The sequence below is a fragment of the Haliotis rubra genome, unplaced genomic scaffold, assembly GCF_003918875.1.
Source record: "Haliotis rubra isolate DU_JTF1 unplaced genomic scaffold, ASM391887v1 Scf109, whole genome shotgun sequence".
Taxonomy (NCBI): Eukaryota; Metazoa; Mollusca; class Gastropoda; order Lepetellida; family Haliotidae; genus Haliotis; species Haliotis rubra.
In genome coordinates this window covers 2,104,140-2,131,972 of record NW_025764992.1, presented here as the reverse complement: position 1 = coordinate 2,131,972, position 27,833 = coordinate 2,104,140, and the positions used below count along the sequence as shown (strand labels likewise).

At 39.2% G+C, this 27,833-nt stretch overlaps 2 protein-coding genes across 3 annotated transcripts in view; one reads left to right on the top strand and one right to left on the bottom strand.

The window, feature by feature from the left end:
* Positions 1-27,395, bottom strand: part of LOC124282825 (serine/threonine-protein kinase 33-like) — a 34,198-nt gene extending 6,803 nt beyond the window's left edge. The window contains exons 1-6 of one of the 2 annotated variants that reach the window (XM_046718861.1): positions 27,206-27,395; positions 6,229-6,425; positions 4,743-4,847; positions 4,169-4,307; positions 3,140-3,222; positions 2,498-2,585 (exon numbers count right to left, since the gene is read on the bottom strand). In XM_046718861.1, coding sequence (XP_046574817.1) covers positions 2,498-2,585; positions 3,140-3,222; positions 4,169-4,307; positions 4,743-4,847; positions 6,229-6,393 — 580 coding nt within the window. In that variant the 5' untranslated portion in view covers positions 6,394-6,425; positions 27,206-27,395. Of the gene's footprint in view, positions 1-2,497; positions 2,586-3,139; positions 3,223-4,168; positions 4,308-4,742; positions 4,848-6,228; positions 6,426-18,192; positions 18,279-27,205 lie in introns of those variants that run through there. The other variant, XM_046718868.1, reaches the window with a different exon arrangement.
* LOC124283105 (repetin-like) lies at positions 14,037-20,193 on the top strand. The gene is made up of 4 exons (XM_046719134.1): positions 14,037-14,052; positions 18,574-18,797; positions 19,254-19,545; positions 19,697-20,193. The coding sequence occupies exons 1-4, from the start codon at positions 14,037-14,039 to the stop codon at positions 20,191-20,193; spliced, it is 1,029 nt and encodes a 342-aa protein (XP_046575090.1).
* Positions 27,396-27,833: the final 438 nt, after the last annotated feature.

Sequence of the window (27,833 nt, the reverse complement as noted above, 5' to 3'; positions counted from 1 at the left end):
CTAAGGAACTATCCCCTATTTCCTATCTCCTGCCAGTATGAAAATCTAAAATTATCAAATTAGTTTGATTTAAAACAAGTATAAAGAGTATTTAAGATACGTAGATCTGGACAGCTTATAGTGATGCCTTCTCCTTAAAACGAATTACAGCACCTACAACCATTGGGCCACCCAGGCTCCTAGTATTCCCTGAACCTTTCATTATTATTCATGAAGCAGCTATTACATGTTAATAATATCGTCATCTATAGACATCCTGATGACATGTTTGTCAATCATCTGTGCATGTTGATATCAACCTATTGTACCAGAGGCTATAGGATTTCTCAGTTGAGAAAAATTGATTTGCAGCTAGCATGTGATTTACAATACAAAACTAAACTGCACCGCCTAGTGTGTGAGAGAGTTGAGCCCTGTATGGGATTGTAGCTGACACTTCTTGGATAAATGCAGAAAAAAACATGCATTCATTTGTCTGTTGCTGATTACATGTTGATAGTTGCTAGGAATATGCTGTCTGACTACAACCAACTCCTACACAGTAAATCTCGCAACTTACAAGCGACATAAGCTATTGCCACACTTCGTATCACTGACTCCAATCGTGGGACCTTTCAGCAAAATTTATGCATAGTATGGACTAAAACACCCTCGAAGGGTGGTTTGATCCATGAGTAAACATGAATTTTGCTAAAAAAATCTCCAGTGTTTGATTCATTTGTTTGTTGTTTAATGTCGCAATCAGCAATACTCCAGCTATATGACGTCAGTCTGCAAATAATCGTGCCTGGGCCAGACAATCCAGTGATCAACATCATGAGCATCAGTCTACGCGAATGGGACACGATGACATGTGTCAACCAAGTCAGCAAGCCTGACCACCCGATCCCATTAGTCGCCTCTTACAACAAGCATGGGTTATTGAAGACCAATTCTAACCCAGATTGTCACGGGTTCATCAAATGCAAGAGTTATTGACTATTGTACAAAAACACCATATCACTCTTTTACAGGTAATTGCGAACTAATTACCCTGTGAAAGTCAAACTACAAACGTAAACCTACACAATGTTTCCTCATGTTATTAGACATAAAGTTGTTTGGAACTGGCTGGCTTAGTGGGACAAAATAACTGTTATGCTGAATAAAGTGCAGGATGTTAAATATATTTCACAGTAATACATAGGCATTCACCTCGGATAAAGCTTCTTTCATTTTCTTAAGGTTAGAGGTAAAAGACTGCCAACACTGCATTTGATCTTATATTAACTGTAAAGTTCCTTAAATACTGTAGGTTTCTCAGTCAAGCGCCGCCTCCATGGTGTAGTGGTTAGAGCGTCCGCCCGGAGAGCAGAAGGTCGCAGGTTCGATCCCTGACCGCTTCATACCAAAAGCGTTAAAATATGGTACTTGTTGGTCCCTGCCTGGCGCTCGGCATTAATGGGTACAACAAGGACTGGTCGGCTGGGAGTCAGTATACTGTGTCTGAGTGGGGTATTCATGCTTCACTGCGGCATGGTATCTCAGCGGGCTAGCACTATAAAACCAGCTTAAGTCTGGGCTAGTACAAGCAGCCGCACATACACATACACACGCATGCACGTCGTCATATGAGCGAAATATTCTCAAGCACGACGTTCAACCCAATTTCACCTCACCTCACCTCAGTCAAGTAATGATAAAGTGGTCAAAGATAAGGCAAACAGAAATACTCAAACAATTGTTATTTTATTTAATGAGGGTTTTTAACCAATTTTTGTAGCAGATGTCTGTCCTAAGTAATATCACTTGATCTCACCAAAGCAATACATCAGATGAAAGCCAGTTTCAGTTGATAAATACATGTACCTTGGAGAATACCGCTCATGAGTGTAGTTTGACTGCATGGCTAGGCTTACAATCCTGCCATTGGTGAACAGGCCCTGAGCATTTGTCGCAGTAGATTGGAGATAAAATACACTGGAGAAATTAGGATGACATTGCCTGTAGATAATCCTCAAACTCGGATTTTAACAAACATTTGACAGCTGGAATACTGAGCCATCACACGAAGGCAGTAAAACAGGTTGGAATAAACGTTTACCATCCCAGATCATCTGTCAACATTCTCTCAACACCAGTAAAATAATACTTATCTCACTTTTAACAAGTACTGGGTGCCATTGCACAAAGATATTGTAGTGCTAAGATGATCGTAACTCCCATGCTTTACATAAACCAACTACACTCTTAGCGCTATGGTTGTTTTGTGCAGCGGTTCAATGGACGACTTAGTGTCTGAGTGGGGTACAAATGCATAACTGTCACATGCAATCTCAGTTGCCATTACTATAAAACAGTCACTAGTCTGAGCTTAGAAGAAGCAGGCAGGCAAACACACACACATGCATACATGCACACCACTTTATAAGTGAAATACACGAAGTTGACACAAGTGATCATGAAATTATACTCAATTTTATCAGCTTATTATTGTTTGATAATGAAGGTAACTTACACATGTACATTGGTGTACCACAGAAGTCCTGCATCATGTTGTCATGTCCAGCGCCTCCCTTTACTACAGATAATCCAAAGTCTGTCACCTGAAAATAGCAAGTAAACATCATCAACGAATGTATAGAAGACTTAATTCTCTTTTGTTGTCTACACCTTGCACTAGTGTTTGGACTAGTTTTCTACCTTCTGAGAAAAATGTTTGTTGACATAGCCATCTTGGAACTTACTTGGAACCATGTTATTCGTCATGGCCTAAAATGAGAATGAAACTGAGGAGAGACCATATACCAAGGAACAGACCCCCTTTTCCGATGCTTTTAGCAATATTCCCAAAATATCAGCTGGGGACACCAGAAATGGAGGTCACACATTTTGCCAATGTGGGGAATCGAACCTGGACCTTTGACGTGACAAACTAATGACAAACCTGGCATGCTGTCCCATCATCCCTGTCACTAAATGATAAATCACAAAGATGCAACATGAACTAGTTCACAGTTCAAGGAATCCTGAGGGTTATACAAGAATTTCAGGCTTCTTATGGGGTGTCTCTAACTAATCGCAGAAGTTGCACCCTGAGCACACTGTACAACAACTGGAGAACGCTAAGAGATGAACACATCATCTACTGTCCACCTACCTTAATATGTAACTTGTCATGCGGATCATCAGGATTTTGACTGAGGAGAATATTTTCTAGTTTGATATCTCGATGTACTATGTCTGAAATACATGAATGTAAACATCAGTAGTGACACAGACAGTAATCTAAACTCAATAAAACTATTTCATCTTTCCTATTTTCGACACAAAGTTGGTCAAATTGCCAGTATATTTCCAGGTAAACACTTGAAATTATTGTTCATATTAACTGAACATTATGTCAAACTGAAAACACATGGCCTTCAAATGAGTGAGAAATCATATCACAATCTCTGTAAGGAAAGTATAGATCTCTAGCAATTTACAGTTATGTTTTGAGATGAAGGAGTGAGTGAGTGTATGATTTATGCCACAGCAATATTCCAGCTATATCACAGCAGCATGTCAATACACCTGTATCTGAAAGTATGGCCTACACTTCACACCATCAAAACCTATCAGCCAAGCCATTAAGCCTAACCAATTGGTCTTCACCATTGGACTAACTCCATGTGATGGTCGACCTTTTGATTTGATATGTGTCACCTTATCCCTGTTGTGTCGACTGATGCTCATGACATTAATCATTAGATGTAGTGTATAAAATAGTTTTGTAATATGACCTGTCCAAGGACTGGCTGTCCAAACAAGTGACCAGTCCTGAACAAACACATCCAGTCCCAAAAACTAAAACAATGAAATTGTTTTAGATAAGACAAAGTTCAAACCAAGTTAAGTTTATTTTTTCAAATATTTCCCCCGACCAAAAGACGGCCTTACTTATTTAATGGACAGTCCATCACAAAAATAGACCGCCAAGGACGGTGGGACGGGCTATATTTTATACACTGTTAGATGGACTGGCCCTATAATCAACTATTTACAGACTACTTTATGTAGCTAAAATGACTACAGCTAACTCTGACCACCCAAACCATTTTACAACATGTACAGGTTACCTAGGACCAAGTCTAACCGTAATCCTGACTAGGCATTACACAGAGGGTCTATATGAAGCAGTGCTTACCATTTTTATGTAGATATGAGATTGCACTTGCTAATCTTCTAATGACAGTTTTGGTATCAGCTTCTGAGAAGTGTTTATTGTCTTTCAGGGAATCTGCCATCTCTCCCCCATCACATAGCTCCATCACGAGGAACATCCGCTGAATACAAGATACAGTTAATAAAACACATGTTTGCAAACAAGTATAACAACACAATTACATAAAGTAACATTTCACTTCCACTCTAGTAGCTCTAAAGATGTCAAAAACAAAAAAAAAATGTGTTTTTTTAACAATACAAACACACTTAAAAAACAAACTTGTTCTTGCAAAGCAGCTAGAGTTCCTATAGTATCTGAATCAAGGGATGCTCTAAGTTGGATGCTGTTATGATAAGTATCTAACATACAAACTAGATAAAAATTTCTGAAAAATTCTGGATTACTAGATATATATATCAATGAAGGAGTCAAAAACTACTGATCAAACTAATTCAAAATACCTCCTCCTGAGGTCAGCAGTCATTTATTCATGGTGTAATGTGGCACAGTTGAAACATATACTAGCATGGAGAAGGAACAGTGTGCCCCTTACCGTTGGTGATTCCAGCACTTCATTCAGCTGGATGATGTTGGGATGATTTACTCTCTTCAAGATGGCCACTTCCCGCTCTATCAGCTTGAGAGCCGAGCTCCCCGCCTACAAGTAATATAGATTTGAGCACAGAGCTAACATGGTTACAGCACATGCTATCATTACACTATCATGGTCTGTCATACTTAACCCCCATGGTATTTCTCTATCAACCCAATGTCATCTCCTACCCATGAAGATCCAGGTTAGAACTGGTTTTCCGCAACCAATGCTCATCGTAAGAGGCAACTAAGGGGATCGGAAATTCAGACTTGCTGACTTGGTTGACACATGTCATCGTATCCCATTTACATAGATCATGCTGTTGATCACTGGACTGTCTGGCCCAGATGCGATTATTTACATACCCCCGCCATATAGCTGGAATAAAGCTGTGGCGTTAAACTGACTGACTGAGTTTGGTTTTACGCCGCTTTTAGCAATATTCCAGCAATATCACGGCAGGGGACACCAGAAATGGGCTTCACTCATTGTACCTATGTGGGGATTCGAACCCGGGTCTTCGGCGTGACGACCCAACGCTTTAACCAGTAGGCTACCCCATGCGCCCCTGGCGTTAAACAACAAACAAACCAAAACCAATGTCATCTCAAGCTCACCTCATCCCTCACCTCATCCCTCACAACTTGCCACCACTTTGCCATGTTCGTCAAACCACAAAGTCATCTCTCCTGAACATAGCTCCCACCAACAATCAATGACCAACATACTGAGTCCACGTCACCTCTCACATCTCTCTTACTCTGTCATTTGTCCAATATTCCCCTATCCGTTGTCATCTATCTGCTTGTCCCATCTTTCCCTTAATTTGGCCCTTACACTGAGCAACTTCATACACTTGTCTAAAGACCAGAGATAAGTTAAATTCCATTCCGTCTTCTAAAAACTGTTAATAAGTACTTATCTTGCCTCACACATAAATGTCGTTTTCTGATTGGCTGAGCGCTCTTCTATTTTCAATGTACCCCGCTTACAAGCAAGTAACATTTTCTATGTACCCCGTTGGGAATGCCAAACTCATTTGGTGCTTCGTAACATTGAATCACGTATGATGTACGGAAATTACCAATGTTTTGCGAATGCAAATGGGTGGAAGGGAGATAACTCTAAATTTGTTTTTCTTGTCATCTGGTACTCCATACTATGATTCGACACCCGTGCTTCAAACAGTTCAAAATGACCATTGAGGTGTTCGGTAAGATAAATACGTTGTTCACTGGTCCCTCGGGCCCCAATGTTTGATGTAATGTTTCTTTATGTTTAGGGAACATAAACAAACATCGAGGGTACATCAGCTGATGTCCCCCCTCGAGACCAGTGAACAACTTATAATATACCACAACATGTACAAAAGAACAAAGAGGAGGATGGTGGACTCAAATGTGTTAGGTGCCAACTGCCCTGCTATTGTTTTCGCACAACTTACCTTCTCCTTGTTGATGCTCTTGATGGCCCAGGACTTGTTGGTTTCTCGGTGCTGTGCCTCGTGGACCTTCCCGAAGCTTCCCTGACCGAGCTTCTTCCCCACTTCATAGCTCTCCTTGACTGCGCTGTCATCAGCAATACGTATGTGTGGAATTGTTGTGGTCATTTTGAGACCCTCATCACCTCAGGCATAAACATCTGAAACAAAACATCCTCATTTTACAAATATGACCAACTGAAATAGTTTTCATGGACTTATCTGTACAAAAGAAGGTATGGAGTGATGTTTTCATACAGCATCCGCAATTGCCATTCATCCCAAACCCAAGTCCACTAGTCCAGCAATATTCTGTTTGGTCTATTAAGCTCAGCTAAAATTGGTCTACATCACTAAAATCTACTGAAATATGATGCTGAAAACAAAGTTAGGGGCAGGTACAATAACAGTTTTATTATACATAGACTGTATATAGATAAACATATCAAAAGATTTGTATATGCATAAAATACACAAAATATATCAGCACAACCCAAATACATGTAATTTGGAGCTGCTAGCATACAGGTATACATACAGGAAAATTCAATAACATCATGCCTAATTAAACAATGTAGCTTTTTCAGCTTGTGTTCCAGATATATCTTAAAACATTTTATTACCAGATCAAATGCAGGCATAACCTATCAATAAACTCTACTGCAGTTAATAATGCATTAAATGGCTACGTCTGGCTTATTGTAACAGAGACAAATGTGGCCATATTGGGTTTATACAACAGGTAACACTTGGAGCAGCACATGACCAGTAAAACACATTAGCAATAGAGGTGTGACGATACGGAAATGTCACGATACGATACGTATCGCGATATCTTGGAACGATACGATTCGATTCGATGCATATCACGATATGCTATCTTTAGTTATTTTCTTTTAAAAAAAGTATATTTTGATAGCAAGTAACAATGTAATTTTTTACATAACCGTCAATTTCTAGTGAACATTAACATTTTTAAGGTCAACGATACATATCACGATATGAACAAAAGTATCGATATATTTATCATCAGATAAAGTATCACGATTATCGATACTACGATATATCGTCACAGCTCTAATTAGCAATTACCTGAAACAGCATTTTAAGCAAAATAGTTTTCAAAATGTTTAAATAATGGTTGCAAAGTGCCTCAAAACTGGCTTCACGGGAGTTAAATATGTTGAATACCCTAAGAAAATTATCAAATACCCAATGTGAATGACAACATATAAGAAAACATTATCTTGAGCCATGCATCCCCAACCTGATCATCTGGAAGGTAGGCTTCCATGGCCATCATTGTCCACAGTAACACTGAACAGAGGCCGCCCTTGTACTACAGTAGAGTGGAAGTCATGTATTAATACTTTTGAATTATAATCAAAATATCTGTCACTAAGCAATCTGAATCTGCCGAAATGACATCTTAAAGTCCAGCAATGACAACAAACAATAGAAGAATCAAGGATTGTGGCCAATACTGACCTTAGTACATAAGGCCATAGTCTAAACACAGCCAAGCAACTGTCACACCATTCTAGAAAAAGTAACTCGCAGCTCTGTAGCTAGCTTTCTTCCAGGAATGCACCATGTTATCCTCCATTAAACACCAATGATCTCAGCACAATAAAACAATATTGAGGTAACACTACACGTCTCTACTGACTGACAGCCAGGCCTGATTCACTCTTACAACAACACCACCAGTGACCCAGTAATCAAGTCATCAGTCCAACCGAAGGTGGGAATCAATGGCTAGGACAATGACACAAGCATGTTCCAAGCTGGATTTCCTGCATCAACAGCATGGACACACTGCAGCTACCTTCATCACGACTTCAGCTGCTTCAGCAACTTCAGCCTGGACAGCACACACCAGGAATACATGCAACATGTGAAACGACATGAATATTAAAGGTAGAAGGTGACAAAGGAGATTAGTGCCATGATGGGCACCTGTTTTAGCTGCAGTGTCAATTATTGATGCTATTCTAACAGGTGATGAAGCAGTTTGTAGTAGTGGCTGAGATCCAGGTCACTTCTATAGATTTTCTCTCCTAATGCCTTCCTTCTTCATTAAACTTTCACAAATCTTACAAAAGATAATAGACACGGTTCTTTGATTTCACAGGGGAAATTAGCATTCTCTCTGCACCTCAAATGAGTTTTTTAATTAACGGTTGTTGCTGTTTTCCGTGCAGGATGTTGTTTCACCTTCAACATGAAGTACTTCTTTTTACAACAGAAGAATCTCACGATCCATGAAGTATGACACATAAAATAAACTGTAATGTTTGTTAACATCCATTATCACAATAATACAGTTTCTATTTTACATGATTTCCATTATCAAATATATTGATAAGTTAAAAAGACTTCAAAACATTTGAAGGTATTGCTTTAAAAACACGACAAAGTAAATAGACCCAAGTTCGGTATTTGTTTTATTTCATGCCGTATTTGAACTGTCCATTAACATGACTAAACATATACCGGTTCATCATTTATCAATCACTTCAGCACAAGACAGATGAGTTCAAAGCCATAAATTAGAATTTTTCTGCAACATAATGATAACACTATAATAAAACGAGGGTCTATGTAGTCATACACAGTAATAATAAAGTTATGCAAACCACTTAAATCTAGTTATCTAACAATACACCGATGCAGTCTTGCATCCAGATATAACATATCAATCTGCAACCCATGTATTGTGATACATAGGAAGCATTACAAGTTACATTGGAATAAACATGAAAATGTTCAACCACTCGCTTATGCCCATTTGTTAGTATTCATATGAGGAACGGGGGGGGTAGCCTAATGGTTAAAGCGTTGGCTCATTACACCTAAGACCCGGGTTCGAATCCCAACATGGGCACAATGTGTGAAGCCCATTTCTGGTGTCCCCCGCCGTGATGTTGTTGGAATATTGCTAAAAGCGGTGTAAAACCAAAACTCAGTCAGTCAGTCAGTAGTATTTATATGGCATGTAACCACTGGAGTCTTTATTTTTCTGCCCTACAATATCCCATTTTTGATCTCTGAAATATAAAAGCTAATGATTCAGGGTTGTGGTTTATCTGCCAACAGAAAGAAGGACTGTTTCTATGGTACCAGGATACAAATCATATCGTGCCTATAGTATTGAACGGTATAGTATTGCAAGCCCGCCATATTGTTACACCCTAATTTAAACAACAACATCATTATCTGGCCTTCACAAACCATTATCATGTCACAACTGTTGTGAAATGAACACAAGGCTAAGAAACCCGAGTCTGTAAGTTCCTGGAGGGAAATAGGCTGCAATCATCAGCAACCATCAGCGGAGCCTCAATAACACACACCTATCAAATATCCCAGCAGGACACGGTAGACTGTACTTGTATATCCAACACCAGGTCTCCAGATATAACTACTAGCACAAGTCACTTACACAGGCCACACTTCAACATGGAGTCAGAAGCTCTGTAGCTCACCTGCATTCTGTTGAAGGTCATGACAAAAGGGAAACAGAACATGAACACATCGGTTAGCAAACCACAAAACAGCATGAGTACTTCATAATGATGAATGCCAGGCAGTAAACTCAAACAGACATTATCAATATGAAGTACATGTTTAGAATTGTAACAGATTTCTGTAAACAAATCTTTAATTCTGAGATCACAAACAGGAATTTCAGAATTATGAACAAGATGAAAAATGACGTTTCAGAGAAAAATACAGTAAAAAATAAAATGTAGATCAACAAGGGTACATGGTGAAGGTGAAATTTATTATTTAAATTCACACCCCGCAAAAACTATCCCGCTATTTCACATACTGCACACTGACCACAAATCAAAGTTTTAAATAAAACTAGCAGACATGACTAGGAGGTAGAAAATGACATGGAGCCATGTTTAAACTGAATCAGGGTTCTGTATATAGAGTTCAGAGACACAACAGCTGTAATCATCCTCAGCATCTCAGGATCATCATGATCATAGGCCTGTCTCAGACATACTTAAAAGTGGATGGTAAATACATTTGCACAGACCGAGGGACACTGCCTTGTCCATACAACCTGACAAATATCATGTCAACATACAGACCAAAGTGTATCATGTTGAACATATAACATAGGCTTTACGCTTCAGCCATTAGTCCAAAGACACAGACAATTCTAATTCTGTTTAGTCTGGTATTAAAGCTCTAGGCCAAATAAAAAAAAATTGTGGTTCTGATTACACCTCTTTAAAATTTAGGGTAGGTAGGTAGCATTTGTTTTTAAACATTTTATTTTCGAAGTAAAGTACAAACTAATTACACATTTATCAATGTATAATTGTTTATTCAATCAAGGTTTCGGCCATCATGTCAACTCTCTCTATCAGAATGACGGATGTCCGTCGGTGCCAGGAAAAGACAATGGTATCTAAAAGCTTATTTCATTTATACCGCTTAAAAAAATTAGGGTCGGCACGAGAATTCAAAGGTCGGTCAGGTAATCGAAACCACAACATTTTTATTTTAGGCCCTAATAATAATGGTTGTCCTTATGATAAAGTTACTGAAAATATAGCTCAAAGCCACAAGACGTTATCACCACTGTTTGTAAAATGGTGAATAGTGTGTTCAAAACATTTCTTCTTACAAAAAACTCAATCAAACATCTGTATCGGTTTACATTCGTACTTCTGTGATGGTGACACCTACAGGTCTGATTTCCCCTCACAAGTAGGAGTACAAAACAGGTAGTTGAAATTATTTTTCCCTAACAACCTACATGGAATTTCTTGCCATATCAATTGTTAACTAATAAGGCATTAAGCTAAAAACTGGAAAGTGAGCCTAATACTCCCATGGCTACCTGTCAAACCTCTCGGACTAAGTGACCAGCTCAGCACTTCCTAGACCAAATAAACCCTGGATAGTACTACAGTGGATTCAGTGAAGCTTGTCCACTATGTCCACAGTCGTCCCGGCATGGTTGAGTGACCCTTCACAAACAGTATGGATCCCCCACAATAACAATGAGGTTCCCATGATTAACACCATGGATCAATCTAAGCCTAAAAACCTGCACGGGGTGTTATTTGTATACATTATATTGCACTGTTGACACCTCTGTGAAACCATGAATAAAGACATGGACACCCCATATTCCATTGTCAGCATGTTTTTGTAGGCAGTTAATTAAGGTAGAGAAATACATCAAAGCCCTTGCTGGCAGCACATCATAAACAAGGCAACTGTCACACTGTTCATGCTGTTTGTGACAGGCCATTTCTTGCTGACACATTTACCTTGCTAAGCTCTACTGAATAGCACAGACAGATAAATAGCATGGATAGGGACATATATACTGAGAGAAACAAATAAAGGAACACAGGAAAATTCAAGCGTTCTTTTAATACTTTCCCGTTTCCATCACCAGCTTTGAATAGCGCTGTGGGAAGAAATCTGATAATAAATAAAGGAACACTACCATGAAGTGGTGTTCCCTTATTTGTTTCCATCAGTATATTTTCACCATAGATGCCGTACAGGAGATGAGGCTAGTAACACTGCACTGAGACTTATTAAAATGTTCTGTGGCTAGTAATGCTGAATTGTGGCCATTAACACTGAATTATGGCTAATACATTTATGTGAGTAACAGTGCATTAAAATAAGTAACAATGCTTTGAGGCAAGTAACAGCACTGTAGCTAGTAACAGAGCATTAAGGCAAGTAACAATGCACTGAAGTTAGATACAGTGCATTGAGGCTAGTAACACTGCATTAGAGCTAATACCACTGCACTGAAACCAGTAACAATGCACCGAAGCTAGAAATACTACATCAAGGCTAGTAACAAGGCATTGAGATAAGTAAAACTGTGGTAAGAAACATTGCATTGTGACTCAACCAGGTACCAGTGCATTATACACAGCTTGTAACATTACAAAGCTAGTAACAATCCACTGACGCTAGTAACATTCCACTGAAGCCAGTAACAATCTACTGATGCTAGTAACATTCCACTTATGCCAGTAACATTCTACTGACGCTAGTAACAATCCACTGACGCTAGTAACATTCCACTGGCTAGTAAACACTTATGCCAGTAACATTCTACTGATGCTAGTAACAATCCACTGATGCTAGTACATTCCACTGACGCTAGTAACATTCCACTGATGCTAGTAACATTCCACTGACGCTAGCTAGTAACATTCCACTGATGCTAGTAACATTCCACTGATGCTAGTAACATTCCACTGATGCTAGTAACATTCCACTGATGCTAGTAACATTCCACTGATGCTAGTAACATTCCACTGACGCTAGTAACATTCCACTGATGCTAGTAACAATCCACTGACGCTAGTAACATTCCACTGATGCTAGTAACATTCCACTGAAGCCAGTAACATTTATCAAGCCTACAACATGCACAACAATCAAGTATAAAGTAAACATGTCAACAAGTAACACCTAACTTAGATCAACACTGAAGTATTTTAACATACAAAACATATTCAAGTTGACAAACCTCAGCACAGAATCAGGCACACAGGAACAAGCCATCATTTGTTGGCTCAACTCAGTGACATAGGTGTACCAGAATACAATAAGCCACATCTCTTATAGAAACCATGAAATTAACTCAAGTTAGAAACCATTAATTCACATTTCTAAAACAACAATGTTCACGCAAGCAGAAACACATCCCCAATGTTCATGAAACACATGAGAAATACAGACATAAGCAAAGGCGTTACAAGTCATTGTTCTACATGTTGGGTCTTGCTAGTAAAGTCAGTGATATACTACTGCCCTAGCTATTGGAAACTCTCACTCACCATTGCTTACGATAATCCTACTTGGCTGGCTAGGTGACCCAGCTTAGGCAGGGAAACAATACCTCAACTAGAAAATGTCAGCATTTAAATACTGTATGTAAACCAGGCTCAACGCTTTCCAAACACTCCTGAATGTACTCCACACATACAATACTACAGAGTTGCTGCATGGCACGACACCTATATATTTGGTATAACACATATAGGTACCTTTAACTCCTTATTCATTATGTTTAGCATGAATTTACACTTTACTACTTTAATCTAGGGCCACATAAATCTATCATTTTTGACAGTACATCAAGGTCCCCTTGACTTTCATGTATTTTTATAAACTAGCACTTACTTTACTGGCAAAAGGTTTTTGTGGACTAGTGAAACTAAAATATCTCTTTTACATAACTGGGAAAGATCATGTACAAACACATTCTGATATCCCCAAGAACGTTTTCTCCCAACCAAGTCAAGACATGGACTTAAGTCGGCAATTTGACTCGGCTATTTATGAAAATTCAACACTCAAGGTAAACAGTTGAAAATAGCAGTAATACCTTACCTCATTAGAGTGAATGCTTTTGATGCATTTGATCAATACAGAAACTATTTACATACACAACTGAGGCACAAGCTTGCCAGAAAAAAATAATCTCAACCTATTCTTACCGTATGTAGACAAATGCGTAAACTGCTTGATAAAATTGCCATAAGTTGTATAACCCTTTTAACCTATTGTAGGTGCATGTTTGTTGAGGGAAGGGGTGCCCCTTTGGTGACTGACTTCAGAAATAGCCGAGCAGTCCATTACTAACCTGTCTGAACAAACATCTCAGTTCCACTAACAACATTAACATTTCCAATAAGGGAGTGGACTATTTTATACGAGTTGAACAAGTTCAGACCAAGTTACTCCACTACTTTGAACTGGACAAGATGGCAGCACAACAAGGTGAAAATAGTGAAATAGTAGAATAACTGTTCGCAACAGGCTGCTCATACATACTTCTTGAAAATAACGTTCTCTTATCATGTGCTTATCCTGGCTGAAATATCAAAAGCACTATTTACACTGTGTATAAGGCCACATTTCAAGAGGAGGAACACGAGTCTATCTGTACATGTTATAAGGCACTACACATTTGTAGTAAGCCCATTGACTATTTCAATATCTTCAACAAATATGAAATGATGAATCAGCTGTCAATGATTATAAATATGATATGGGGAACAGCAGCGGTCCATATTAAAATATTAAAGGCTTTCTTTGTAATTCTAACTTTTGATATATTTTGTAAACAAATCAAACCATTGTACTAAAGAGTCACTGACTGGAGAGTATGTTGGAATCTTTCAGAATGTTTTCTTAACCCAGATCTACAGAACGACAGCCAAACAACTAATACCAGTCACTGTTGGCGACCATGGTAGTGACAACAATGATATGAATTAAACCATGAAAAAGCAAATGACAGGAACTCTTGACATTAATATCGCTGATGTCAACAACTGTAATTCCATTTTATTTTGGTCTACAGATTTTTGTATCAATAACCATTTAAAAAAATAACCATCAATAAAATTACATACAAAATATTTACATTCTGTTATCTCTAAACGTTTTGAGATTGGAAAGTTATAAAAAACAATAAATTTATCAGATTTTTTTCACCCACATTCCTGAATTTCAAGGTCATAAAATACCTAAACCAAGCTAATCAAGTAAAATGCCAGTGTTTAAAATAAAGCATGAAAAGCATTTTTTATCCTAGCCATAACCCTAACATAAAATCTGTAGTTCGGAGGGATACTACATTCAAATACTATGTCCCTGCCCACCAGTGTGTCTCGGCCGAGAGGATTTAACAAGTGTTAATCAAATCATGTACCTCATCGATTCAAGGGCAATTACACACATGGCTCCCCAGAATGGCTAGTTCAGAGAGATAACAACATCAAAGTCAGACTGTCATACAGGTGAGGTGTCTTCAGATTGCTTGGCGTACTGGTACATGTCTGGTGGTTGAAACCTACCAGTGATTTGTGCCAGGTGAAGTGTGCAGTAATTTGGTGTACTGGCAATATAGTCCCACTGCATTGGCTTGTGGACTTATCAGCAATCTGTGTGCGACAAGCTCAGGATCAGATTGTACCAGGTTACTGAGCTACAACCTAGGAATATTTAATGCCCCACCTAACTGCTTAAGTAGTTGCTCGTAAACCACCACCACCAAAATACCTACAATTAGTTCACTCTGGAAAAAACATTAACACAAAGGTAAATAATGAATTGGTGTTTATCGGCATCCAAAACATAGTCACATGTTGCATTCAATGGTATTGGCATACAGGTGACACAATTTTGGTGGGAATTCTTTCCTTGGAAATATGAGGTGAGGTGAGGTGAAATTGGGTTTTACTTCGTGCTTGAGAATATTTCGCTCATATGACGACGTGCATGCATGTGTATGTGTATGTGTGGCTGCTTGTACTAGCCCAGACTTAAGCTGGTTTTATAGTGCTAGCCCACTGAGATACCATGCCGCAGTGAAGCATGAATACCCCACTCAGACACATTATACTGACTCCGAGCTGACCAGTCCTTGTTGTACCCATTAATGCGCCAGGCAGGGACCAACAAGTACCATATTTTAACGTCTTTTTGGTATGACGCGGTTGGGGATCGAACCCACGACCTTCCGCTCTCCGGGCGGACGCTCTAACCACCACACCACGGAGGCGGTCTTGGAAATATGAACAATTTTGACATTGTATATGGTATCATAGATTCAGTACCAACTTCAGCACAAGTTCCTGGTAATAAAGAGAACACAAGAGGCCTAGAGCTATGATGGTGACATACATTTCATCGCTGTTCGGTCAGTAATATTGTACACTTTCTCAATACTAAAGGTTTATTACTCGCCCGTGGAAGATACTGCAGTGTAATAGTTTTACGACAATATTACACTAGTGTAATACCGCTAGACGTATGACGTCATAATGTTTTACAGTTATGACATCACAATGCTAATACTTCTGTCACAATTGTATTGGACCTTACTTGACTCGTGGAAAGCTGAGAGTCATCACACTTCGTAGGCTGTTTCTATCAGTTTATGTTGGAGGGTAATAAACAGAATACTAAACTTGCTTCCGTGAAATACTATTTTTATTAAACTCGTGAAAGATTTAGCATCAAACTCGCTTTCACTCGTTTGATACCAAATCATTAACTCGTTTCATAAAAATGGTATTACACGGAAGGTCGTTTAGTATCCTCTATATATACCACTGATAAATTACAAGTTGTACATTGGTTTTAAGGGACACACAAGGGATCAGTGGACAATGAAGTGATGTTACCTCACACATAGTTATATTGAAGGTAATGCTTTGGTGCATATCCATAAGAATACCATGGTTACACATTTACTCACTTTCATGTGGCAGAAAACAAACCTGGAGCTATTCCACTTATATCTAATTCCTTCTGAAAATAGTATAAACATCTAGAGCAATGTGTCCTACATCAAAATATATAAAATAGATGATGCTATTTTGCAAATATCATGTCGACATTTTGTCAGTAAAACTGGGAATATAACAAATATATTTTACATGTGAGCATGGAAAATATAAGAATAGTTCTCATTTAACGAGAATCTTACATTCCTGTGTATGGTAAGATAAAACATGATAAACATGATTACCAGTCCAATAACATAATAATGGATCATGAAATGATAATATAATATCTTAAGAATTTTCTAAACGAAAAGTGTTCAATACAAATTACATGATTTTCTTTCATAGAAAACCAATTTCATTAACATCAGCAAATTGATGAGCAATGGATACTTCACAGTGTTCAAAACAACATATTATTTGAACAACATGTACAAAACAGACTGAAAACAAAATCTATTTAACAACTCCAAGTGCAAGGAATGTTTGGTTGATTACCCACTGAGAGCTTACACCATTGTGAATAGCAGCTTAGATATGGAGTCAACCCAAAACACACCTCCATAAAGCAGTAAATCCACGCCTAATCTCCCAGCATGCTAGTCAATAAGAAACTGACTTGACCCCTACCTGTTCTGTTCTCTCCAACTCAGCACAATAACAGACCGTCAAGATTTGACCGATCAAATCCTTCAAAACACTGCAATCACTTAATTTACTTGCCAAATATCCCCATACCTATAGCTCTCAAATAAGAGCTGTTCATAAATCTAGAGTGATTGTCAGAGCGTGTAACGTCGGAGTTGATGAATGCCTCCGTGACAGCACTCACCTCCAAGGAATTACAACCTGATCACCACCACCACACTTACTCAAATATTTCATAACCTTTCCACACAAGATTTCCCTGAAGACCTCCACATGCACAGAATAGGGTGTACGAGAATCACTATCTGGCCACTCAACCCGTAGTCTATTATTGAACGGCTACACGTCCTGGTATAGCACTCAACAAGACATAATTACATTGAATTACCTTTCAATCTGTGAACATACAGGTATACATGACAGTGTTTATAATCTTTCCCAACTTCCTTTCACAGCTCAGCTTCAAAGTAAGGCAACAGTGGCACTAAGCCGTGACGTGTATGGTCCTACAATGGCTATCGTATTTATTCCAGAATCTCACAGTCAAAGCATGCAGTTCACGTATCAGCAAGTCACCAATAACTCCTACATAACCTTGCACCGACATAATGTCAAATCCTCCATTTAAAACCTTCAAGGCTGTAATGAGCACAGCAAAAAAAGAAATTTGACCCTAGAAACAATGAGCTGAAAACAAATCTGATAACATGCAATTTACATTTTCCTTGTCAACACTTAGCCATGTTAAGTAGAATTTGACTAGTGCAGCTACCATAGGTTACCACTGAGAGACTTTAACCATGCAAATTGATCATTAACAAGCGGCAACGAACATCTGTTTTTCAACAGTTAAGGGCTCAATATTTCATGCCACAATCACTGCCGAGTAAGGTGGTGTTTTTTAACAAGAGCCACACATTGCATCCAGGTAGATATGGTGACAACGCCATGCACTGACACTATGTGAGAGGCCAACCTGTTGTCAAAACAATGTAATGGCATGTGTGCCTGGAGATGCAGCCATGTTTCACTCTCAGTCCTGACTTCAATGAGAGACAACAAGAACACACGACACATGCGGTGTGCAGCAATAACACCAGCAAACAATCCATAACCTGCATTACATTTGTCGCAGAAAAAGTAAACAAATGAACCTAGTGTACAATATCTTTATGTTTATTCTTTTTGTCATAATGCTCACAAAATTGTCAATAAAGCTATGCACAGGATCGATTCAATTTATATAAATCATTAAATTGCAGGAACTATACCATGAAATACTACCTGTATTAGTTTGTTGAACATAAATATTGATATTAGCCAGGACAACACTGGGAGGCAGGGTGACAACCTGAAGCAAGTCAGGACAACACAGGAAGGCAGGGTTACAACCTGAAGCAAGTCAGCCACTACAACACTGGGAGGCAGGGTTACAACCTGAAGCAAGTCAGCCACTACAACACTGGGAGGCAGGGTGACAACCTGAAGCAAGTCAGCCACTACAACACTGGGAGGCAGGGTTACAACCTGAAGCAAGTCAGCCACTACAACACTGGGAGGCAGGGTGACAACCTGAAGCAAGTCAGCCACTACAACACTGGGAGGCAGGGTTACAACTTGAAGCACGTCACACTGGGACTGGGAGGCAGGGTTACAACCTGAAGCAAGTCAGCCACTACAACACTGGGAGGCTACAACAGTCAGCCACTACAATACTGGGAGGCAGGGTTACAACCTGAAGCAAGTCAGCCACTACAACACTGGGAGGCAGGGTCAACCACTACAACCTGAAGCAAGTCAGCCACTACAACACTGGGAGGCAGGGTTACAACCTGAAAGCAAGTCAGCCACTACAACACTGGGAGGCAGGGTTACAACCTGAAGCAAGTCACTACAACACTGCCACTACAACACTGGGAGGCAGGGTTACAACCTGAAGCAAGTCAGCCACAACAACACAGGGAGGCAGGGTTACAACCTGAAGCAAGTCAGACAACCACTGGGAGGCTACAACCTTGAAGCAACACTGGGAGGCAGGGTTACAACCTGAAGCAAGTCAGCCACTACAACACTGGGAGGCAGGGTTACAACCTGAAGCAGTCAGCCAGCCACTACAACACTGGGAGGCAGGGTTACAACCTGAAGCAAGTCAGCCACTACAACACTGGGAGGCAGGGTTACAACCTGAGGCAGAAGTCAGTCCACTACAACACTGGGAGGCAGGGTTACAACCTGAAGCAAGTCAGCCACTACAACACTGGGAGGCAGGGTTACAACCTGAAGCAAGTCAGCCACTACAACACTGGGAGGCTACAACACTGGGAGGCAGGCAAGTTACAACCCACTACAACACTGGGAAGTCAGCAACACAACACTACTGGGAGGCAGGGTGTTACAACCTGAAGCAAGTCAGCCACTACAACACTGGGAGGCAGGGTGACAACCTGAAGCAAGTCAGCCACTACAACACTGGGAGGCAGGGTTACAACCTGAAGCAAGTCAGCCACTACAACACTGGGAGGCAGGGTTACAACCTGAAGCAAGTCAGCCACTACAACCTGAAGCTGTCAGGAGGCAGGGTTACAACCTGAAGCAAGTCAGCCACTACAACACTGGGAGGCAGGGTTACAACCTGAAGCAAGTCAGCCACTACAACACTGGGAGGCAGGGTGACAACTTGAAGCACGTCAGCCACTACAACACTGGGAGGCAGGGTTACAACCTGAAGCAAGTCAGCCACTACAACACTGGGAGGCAGGGTGACAACTTGAAGCATGTCAGCCACTACAACACTGGGAGGCAAGAGAGGCAGGGTTACAACTGGAAGCAAGGTTACAACCTGAAGCAAGTCAGCCAGTACAATACTGGGAGGCAGGGTTACAACCTGAAGCAAGTCAGCCAGTACAATACTGGGAGGCAGGGTTACAACCTGAAGCAAGTCAGCCAGTACAATACTGTGAAGTGTTTGAAAGATTGATGGAGTTCTGAACAAGACTACATTTCCCCTGGGTTTGTGGACTAGTTGGGCTAAATCATACATTGAGACCTTTTAAAAGTGTGGTTTTATGCTGGAGGATCTGGTACAATTTCTGACAAGCTAAAAAAAAATCTCAATTTCAAGAAACAGCCTTAAAATATCCCATAAATGGTCTTATATAACCATTAAAGGTGTCCATAAAAAACTGCTGCTAAGTTGATAATAGCACCCAACAAACAACATGGTTTTTGGGATTACTTTTGTAACAAAACAACAATGTTTTTTTATAACTTTTGTATCAACAAAATGGGCATAAGTTCCAAACAATCAGATGTAGATTATTACATTATTAGATGCAATGATGATCATATTGCATTCTCTGTAAAGTGTATCAGAATGATACTGCAGGTCCCCTGATGATATTAAACATATCAAAATCACATTTTAATAGAAGAGGCAATTTGAATTCTGTCCCCAACAATATTTCTGAACAAGTATTAACAAAAGATCACCAGTATTGCTTGTTCATAAAAGATACTTTCTGCCATTTGATGTTACCAACTTATTCTCTGCAACTGCACGGTAACAAAAGATACTCTCTAAAGATACCCTCGGCACTGAATGGCAATAACATATACTCTCTAGAGATTAACAAGAGAAACTATTGTCCAAACTGTTGTGAACCCACACTGACCTACTCTAGGTTTTTGAGGTCAACTCAAACTCACCAGTTCTTGAGCACTTATTATCATATACTATCATTAAACCAGAATTCTATAGCTCATATTCAAAAATACACCCAGTAAAAATGACATGGCTTTTTAATATCAGCTACAGCACGGGGCATATATTACTGTGATATCTGAAGCACCTTGTGCATAATGCTACCAGTATTATTCCTTATTGTATAACATTGGCTTGCTCTTAATCCTCCACAGTGTCCCCTGTTATAGCTCGTGGCAAGTCAACAGGTACTTTCACTGTGGGCTGAGCTAATCTCAAAGTTACAAGCTCACTGAAGTCGTTTATAGCCATTAATAATCAATCTGCTCATATAATGCGAGTTCTAATACTCAGATATAAATAAACAACTTGATCAATTTCAAATATGAATTCAATGTGATTGATAGGTATAAATATATTCATTATAAAGAACCCCTATAACCAAGGAAACACATACAAACATCATGGCACATGACACTTAGGGGGGAGAAAATATCACCACAACATTGAACTCACTGTGAAACTTGAACCTCTTATCCAATATTATTTATTTCAAACATTGTGTAACTGTAAGTCCATAAACCTACTCCTCTGGTTCCCTTACACGTTTTTCAAGTCTGTGACTTTAGCCACTAGTCCAAAACCGGAGTCTTGTATATTTCTGTACAGTTTTTTCCCTTATCAAATAAAACGCTATACGACAACACTGAAATATAAGAAAATAATAATGTTGAGAGTAAGAGCGAAAATCAGGCAAGCAGACATAAAATTTTGGCAGAGACATCACTAACTGTTTGTAAGAACACATGCTCCCCAAAAGGTCCAACGCAGAGCAATTTCTAAACAAGCACCATGACGCCAGATACCTCATGCTGCAGTTTCTGTTTTAGTTCAACACCTCTGGCTAGGACAAATGCATGCATCCTGTGCACCCTTCAACAGTAATCTCCACAGTAGAGACAGCACTCACCAAAATATGAATTTCATGTATATATCATCAAAACTCAGCAATTTCAACTCACCCTATGTTGCCATGGTTACCTTTGACTCTAAAAGAGTGAGTCGCATGACAGCCTTATATTTTACCTACAACATTACAAGGTAGCCTTGTAGATCCTGATAAGTCATGTGTGAATCGTGATCCAGCCAGTATTTGAAACTACCAGTCCCCAAAGCTGGCGACGATAAATATTATGGGTCCTTCCAAATGTTTGTTCATCCAAAGTGCATTGCTACAGGTTCACATTCATTTTTTCTTTGTGTCTTAGCCACTGAAATCCACTCAACCAAACACCTTTAAAGTTTCTTATTTTTGTGTGCTTAATAATGCTAAAATCTACTTTACTGAGTACACTCTACATGGCATTGGTGGAGGGTAGCTATTTCTGGTGTCCCTCGCCGTGATATTGCTGGAATACTGCTAAAAGCGGCGTAAAACCAAACTCATTTACTACATGGCTTTGTGTATTCATAGTAGTTAGTACAAAGATTGACATTACATTCTATCTCCCCGTTTCACAAAGTGATTATACTGCTGGGATTGTTTTAACTCCTATACTTTAAGATAGACTAAGACAATATCACAGTGTTCTGATCACTCCATGAAAGAGGACCCAGACTGCTAATTCAAACACCAGGCGTAAACAGTGTTTATCTTCATCAACACTACCATCATATAGCTGTGTAGATACCATGACAGATGTAAACCCAAGGAGAGTGGTGTGGCAATGGTAACAGCATGTCCCAACCACTACTGCGTGTGTCGTCTAGCAGTCCAGGTGCTCAGGCTAGTTCACTACAGGTACTCTATCCCTGAACCCAGGTCTGCCTGATAGCACAGCCATTGATTAACCCATTTCTAAGTCCGATCTCCAGATTACAAGCAGACCCATACTGAGAGTGGCAACACTGGGTCACTATACTGGCCAGCTCCTAGACTAATTACTTTCCACATTCCACCAGGTTCTGTAAACAGTTTCACCATGATAACAATGCTAACATAGGGCCAACCTGTGCAGGCTGTTGACAACCTCATCTAGTTTAAGAAACAATAAACATACTACAGCCTCCATGATCTATAGGGGCAATTGGGTAGTCGAGTGGTTAAAGTGTTCGCTTGTCATGCCAAAGACCCGGGTTCGATTCCCTACATGGGTACAAGTTGTGAAGCCCAATTCTGTCGTAATATTGCTGGGATATTGCTAAAGGTGGTGTAAGACCATACCCACTCACTCCTATGGTCCAAACATTTATTTCTAAGACATTCAGAGAATTCGAAGAAAAGATATAATCACTCCTGGTAACGTCATATAAACAACATTTAGCTCCGGACATCACTTTCATCATCTTTCTCAATATAATTTATACTTAACATTAGTATCATAACAAACTAGAATTCACATGAAGTGAGTGAGTGAGTTTGGTTTTACGCAGCTTTCAGCAATATCCCAGCAATATCACGGCCGGGGACACCAGAAATGAGCTTTCAATGTCATGTGGGGATTGAACCCTCGGTCTTCGGCGTGACAAGCTAACGCTTTAACCACTAGGCTACCCCACAGCCCCATTTACATGAAGAAGTATGAAGGTCAGAAGAATCATTTCAATCACTGCATTTAGTCAATGTTCCTATCAATTCTTCTTTCAATCATTGTTACTTGCAACAATTTCCTTCATGAAGTTGTGATGCTTCATAAAATAAATACCAAACCAATCTACTGATAAACCTAAACAAAACATATTTGCAGGTATTGAATTCATCAGCCACTTTTACAATGATAATGTTGATATATAATTTTGTACAATTGTTTTTGTCCTGCAAACATGGTAAATAATGAAGAAATACCAAAAAAGTATCATTGTGCTGTATTTTATCAAAAAATCAATAAGATTATCAGGGACAGCTGTTATAACACCCAATGGAAAATTGGGCCCATGCTTGTTGGTTGTTTTCTCATACTGAAGTCATATTGACATAAGTATGACTCAGGCAACACTTCATGTCACTATCACCTTAAGTAAAGTCATGTTGACAAGGATGATGTATTCATGCAGAAACTTTGATGTACCTAGACCAGTACATGGAACAATGAGTCAATAAATAACTTGCTGTCACTGAGGTTTGACACAGGATATGCTGGTATCACACCACTAGTGCTGCCCAACATGGCCCAATGCAGCCAACAAATACACTGCTTCAAACCACATGGGCTTGTAACGCTGAAAGGGCTGTTGTCGGCATGGGTGATGGAGATATGTACCCCAAGTATGTATACAGAAATGGACCCTAAACAAATTCAAAATACAGAAACGTACCCAATACCCTAAGAGGGGGGGTGGGGTGTGGTTTGGAGGAGGAAAGAGTCGATATTCCACAACCCAAAACGTATGCAGTTTTCCCATTCATCTGATTGCAAGTGGTATAATGTATAACAAATTATTCAGTACTGTGTATGCTCATATCTTATATGACGCAAATAAATACATCTAATACAATAGGGGGCAGTTCCGATCAAGAAATGGCACAATGCAGAATGGGTATGTTTCTGTTTTCAGATTTTGTCTAGGGTATGTTCCTGTATATGCCAACGACCCCTTCAGTGCTTGAAACACACAAAAACAGCATCAAGGCATATACTGAGACTGACGCTTCAGTCCCTGTGCATCAAGCTACACCTGACCAATCTTCTTTCATGCAACAATCCACAATATACATCAAAGTATGGCTTTCCCTGTTCAAAGTTACACAATTCTTTGTTGTTCTCCGTTTACCACAAGCATATTCTTACATGTTATAATAAATAAAAATAATAGAATGAATTGAAAACCTCTGCTTTCTAAAACATCAAGAAAGATTGCACAAACAATCAAAGAGAATGTGACTTACAATAACCATGACAACAGAGCACAGGCACGCAGCTGTTTTCACATTGCTTTTAAGTGAAAGAATTTCAGCAGTATGTTTAAAAACTAATCTAATCACGAAACGACTGTTGATAAATGTGCATTACGCAATACATTTCAAGGCCGATAGAGGCCCAGGGAGACATATATATATCGGTTGAGTTACCAGTATACACTGGTCAACAAAACATGTTTGATTCATTGATAATGCTGCAAAGGTTACTATGTAACTTAGTATACATTTACTTTGTTTAAAATCAAATAGTAACTAAATGTGTGCCTTCTTATTTTTCTTGTGTTTAAAGAAGTAGAAAAAATTGCTTACAAAATACACTAACCACACTCTCAGTCAAAATTATTCAAAATTACCTCAGTCACTTATTCAGAATTGGTTTACTCACGTTAATAGACAAATCTAACTCACTTTGTAGTTAACCATTAGAAAACATTTATCTTAATAAAACGTTTATTTTATCATGTTTATCACACTTCAAGAAATATAATGTTTGATAGCATTACTGACAATTGTGAAAACAAGGTACTCTCTCATATGTCAATATTTTTAAATGGCAGCTCCAGACTGAGCTAAAACAAATATTCAGTTGCTGTATTCTGTACAAAAGTATACAATTGACAGTTATAGATTTAGATAAATGTAAAATTCTCGTTCCTGCTACATCTCTCTCTCAATACTCTTGAAATTTCAATTGTGATACTATTTAATGGTAATCATGTAAATATTTTGGGAGAGGGCTATTTAAATTGTGAAAACTTGTGCCCAATCCATTTCTTACAAACATATGGAATCATATGTTGATTGACAGATATCTAGTCTGTAAATCCCAAATCAATGAGAGACTCAGCCTGAACTGTTTGTCCTGTTTGTGTCGTCCATGTACCCCTCCTATTGTTTGGAAAACAAGGCAGTATTTCCAGCAGAAGGTAGCGAAGTGAGATGGGGCTAAATGTTGTACTGAAGATTATTTCACTTTTATAGCCATGTGCATGTACAAGCATATGCCTGTGCCTGCTTTTATTAGCCCGGACTAAAGATAGCGGTAGGTTTCATAAGTTTATACAACTGTTTTGGGTTTTTGTTTATTGTTTAACGCCAAACTCAGCAATATTCCAGCTAAATGACGCCAGTTTGAAAATAGTCGAGACCAGCCAGTGATCAACAGCATGAGCATCGAATACACAATTGGGATACAATGACATGTCTCAACCAAGTCAGCAAGCCTGACCACCTAATCCCACTAGTCGCTTCTTATGACAAGCATGGGTTGCATAAGACCAGTTCTAACCAGGATCTTCACGGGTGCCTAGCCGAGTGAATATCCTACTCAGAGTTCACTGATGAAACAACCAGTCCATTATAGTCCCTTAATGTTGAGTGCCAGGCAGGGTAACTATGGGTACCATCTTTTGGTATTTATGGATCTAATCACCAACATTCCACTTTCCAGTCAGTAGCTCTTTTAACTTAACTTAAGAAGTGACTTTCCTGATTTACTTAAATGCAATGATCATTAAGGTGCATTATGTTGTTTTCAGCACTCATTCAAGTTCTAAATTCTGCAACTTCAGCAAGTATTTTTTATTACTCATTTAAAAATTAAGATTCCCAAACTATAGATAAGTAATTTTTAATCCAAAAAAGACACATTCACAAGGAATATTTCCACCTACTATCGGTATGTTATTTCATGCTGTACTTTGGCTCCAATTCTGTCCTCACCCATGGACACATTATAACTCTTTTCAAAGTAGTGACATAAACACATTAAAGATTTGTGGAAAATACACTATGTATCTACAGTTACATATGTAAATCAGTCGAGATCCAATATATCAATTTCACACAAATGCATGAGAACAAAAAGACCATGAAATAACTGTGCACTAGCAACCATGATACTGAGATAATCCATTCTGACAAATAAGTTCCACAAGTGTGAAAAAGCTAGATAAAAAATTACAGTCACTTAATAGTTAGGGCATTAGGTGCCATTTGGGAGTTTACTAGGACATAGGTGATTGACCAGTTCATATTTGGAACTATACTGATCAACAATCAACACTCACTAAACGCTCTAATGACTACGGGGGAAAACAATCTTGCACCAAATCACATCACTCTTAAATGTATTACGACTAAATAGAGGTAAATTTCTTTTCACCTTTTATAAATTCATTGCAATTTAACCACACCTCAATCTATCTTTAATACATTAGCATGATTACGAAAACACAGACTGTTTCAATCTCCGTAGATGACCTTCGAGAACCCAAAACATTAGGCACTGGAACATATATCACAGAGGTCGCGATTCGGTCTGTCAACTTCAAAAGTTCTCTGCTTGATAACACAACATTCGACACTTACCAAGAATAATTACAGCGCCACAATTTGTCGAACGGAATGCACTGAGTTCAGTCTACAAGCTGTACAAACTGTCAAATCCATGCGATATTTGTCATGTCATTATCGGGTAAGTCTATGCAGCAAACCAAAACATTCACAAAGTTTCGCCCGTGTCGCCATAGGCGCTTTCCGATGCTAACGACGCGACGCACTTTTCTGCGCACGACTCTCGGAACAGGCGAGATAAAAAGAGATTGGACGGTAGGTGCGGACCGCTAATAAATTTTTGTGATTTACGTGAGATTTATGTATATTATCGCGCTGTTTAAAAGTTCAAATCATAGACAACACTCGTAATCGCTCTAAATTATGCACATCCAAACAATTACTCATATATATACGCACATTTTTTTCATAATACACACCCACGCACGCAAACATGCACACACATGCCAAAAGACTAACGGGATCGCGGGTGGTCAGGCTCGATGACTTGGTTGACACATGTCATCAGTTCACAGTTGCGCAGATCGATGCTCATGCTGTTGATCACTGGAATGTCTGGTCCAGACTCGATTATTTACAGACCGACGCCTTATAGTTGGAATATTGCTGAGTGCGGCGTAAAACTAACCTCACTCACTCACAC

Excerpts from the sequence above, each read along its gene's own strand:
- LOC124283105 (XM_046719134.1), top strand. Across the intron at positions 18,798-19,253 it reads AGGGTGACAACCTGAAGCAA|GGTTACAACCTGAAGCAAGT; the intron begins GTCAGCCACTAC and ends ACTGGGAGGCAG. Across the intron at positions 19,546-19,696 it reads GCTACAACACTGGGAGGCAG|GGTTACAACCTGAAGCAAGT; the intron begins GCAAGTTACAAC and ends ACTGGGAGGCAG.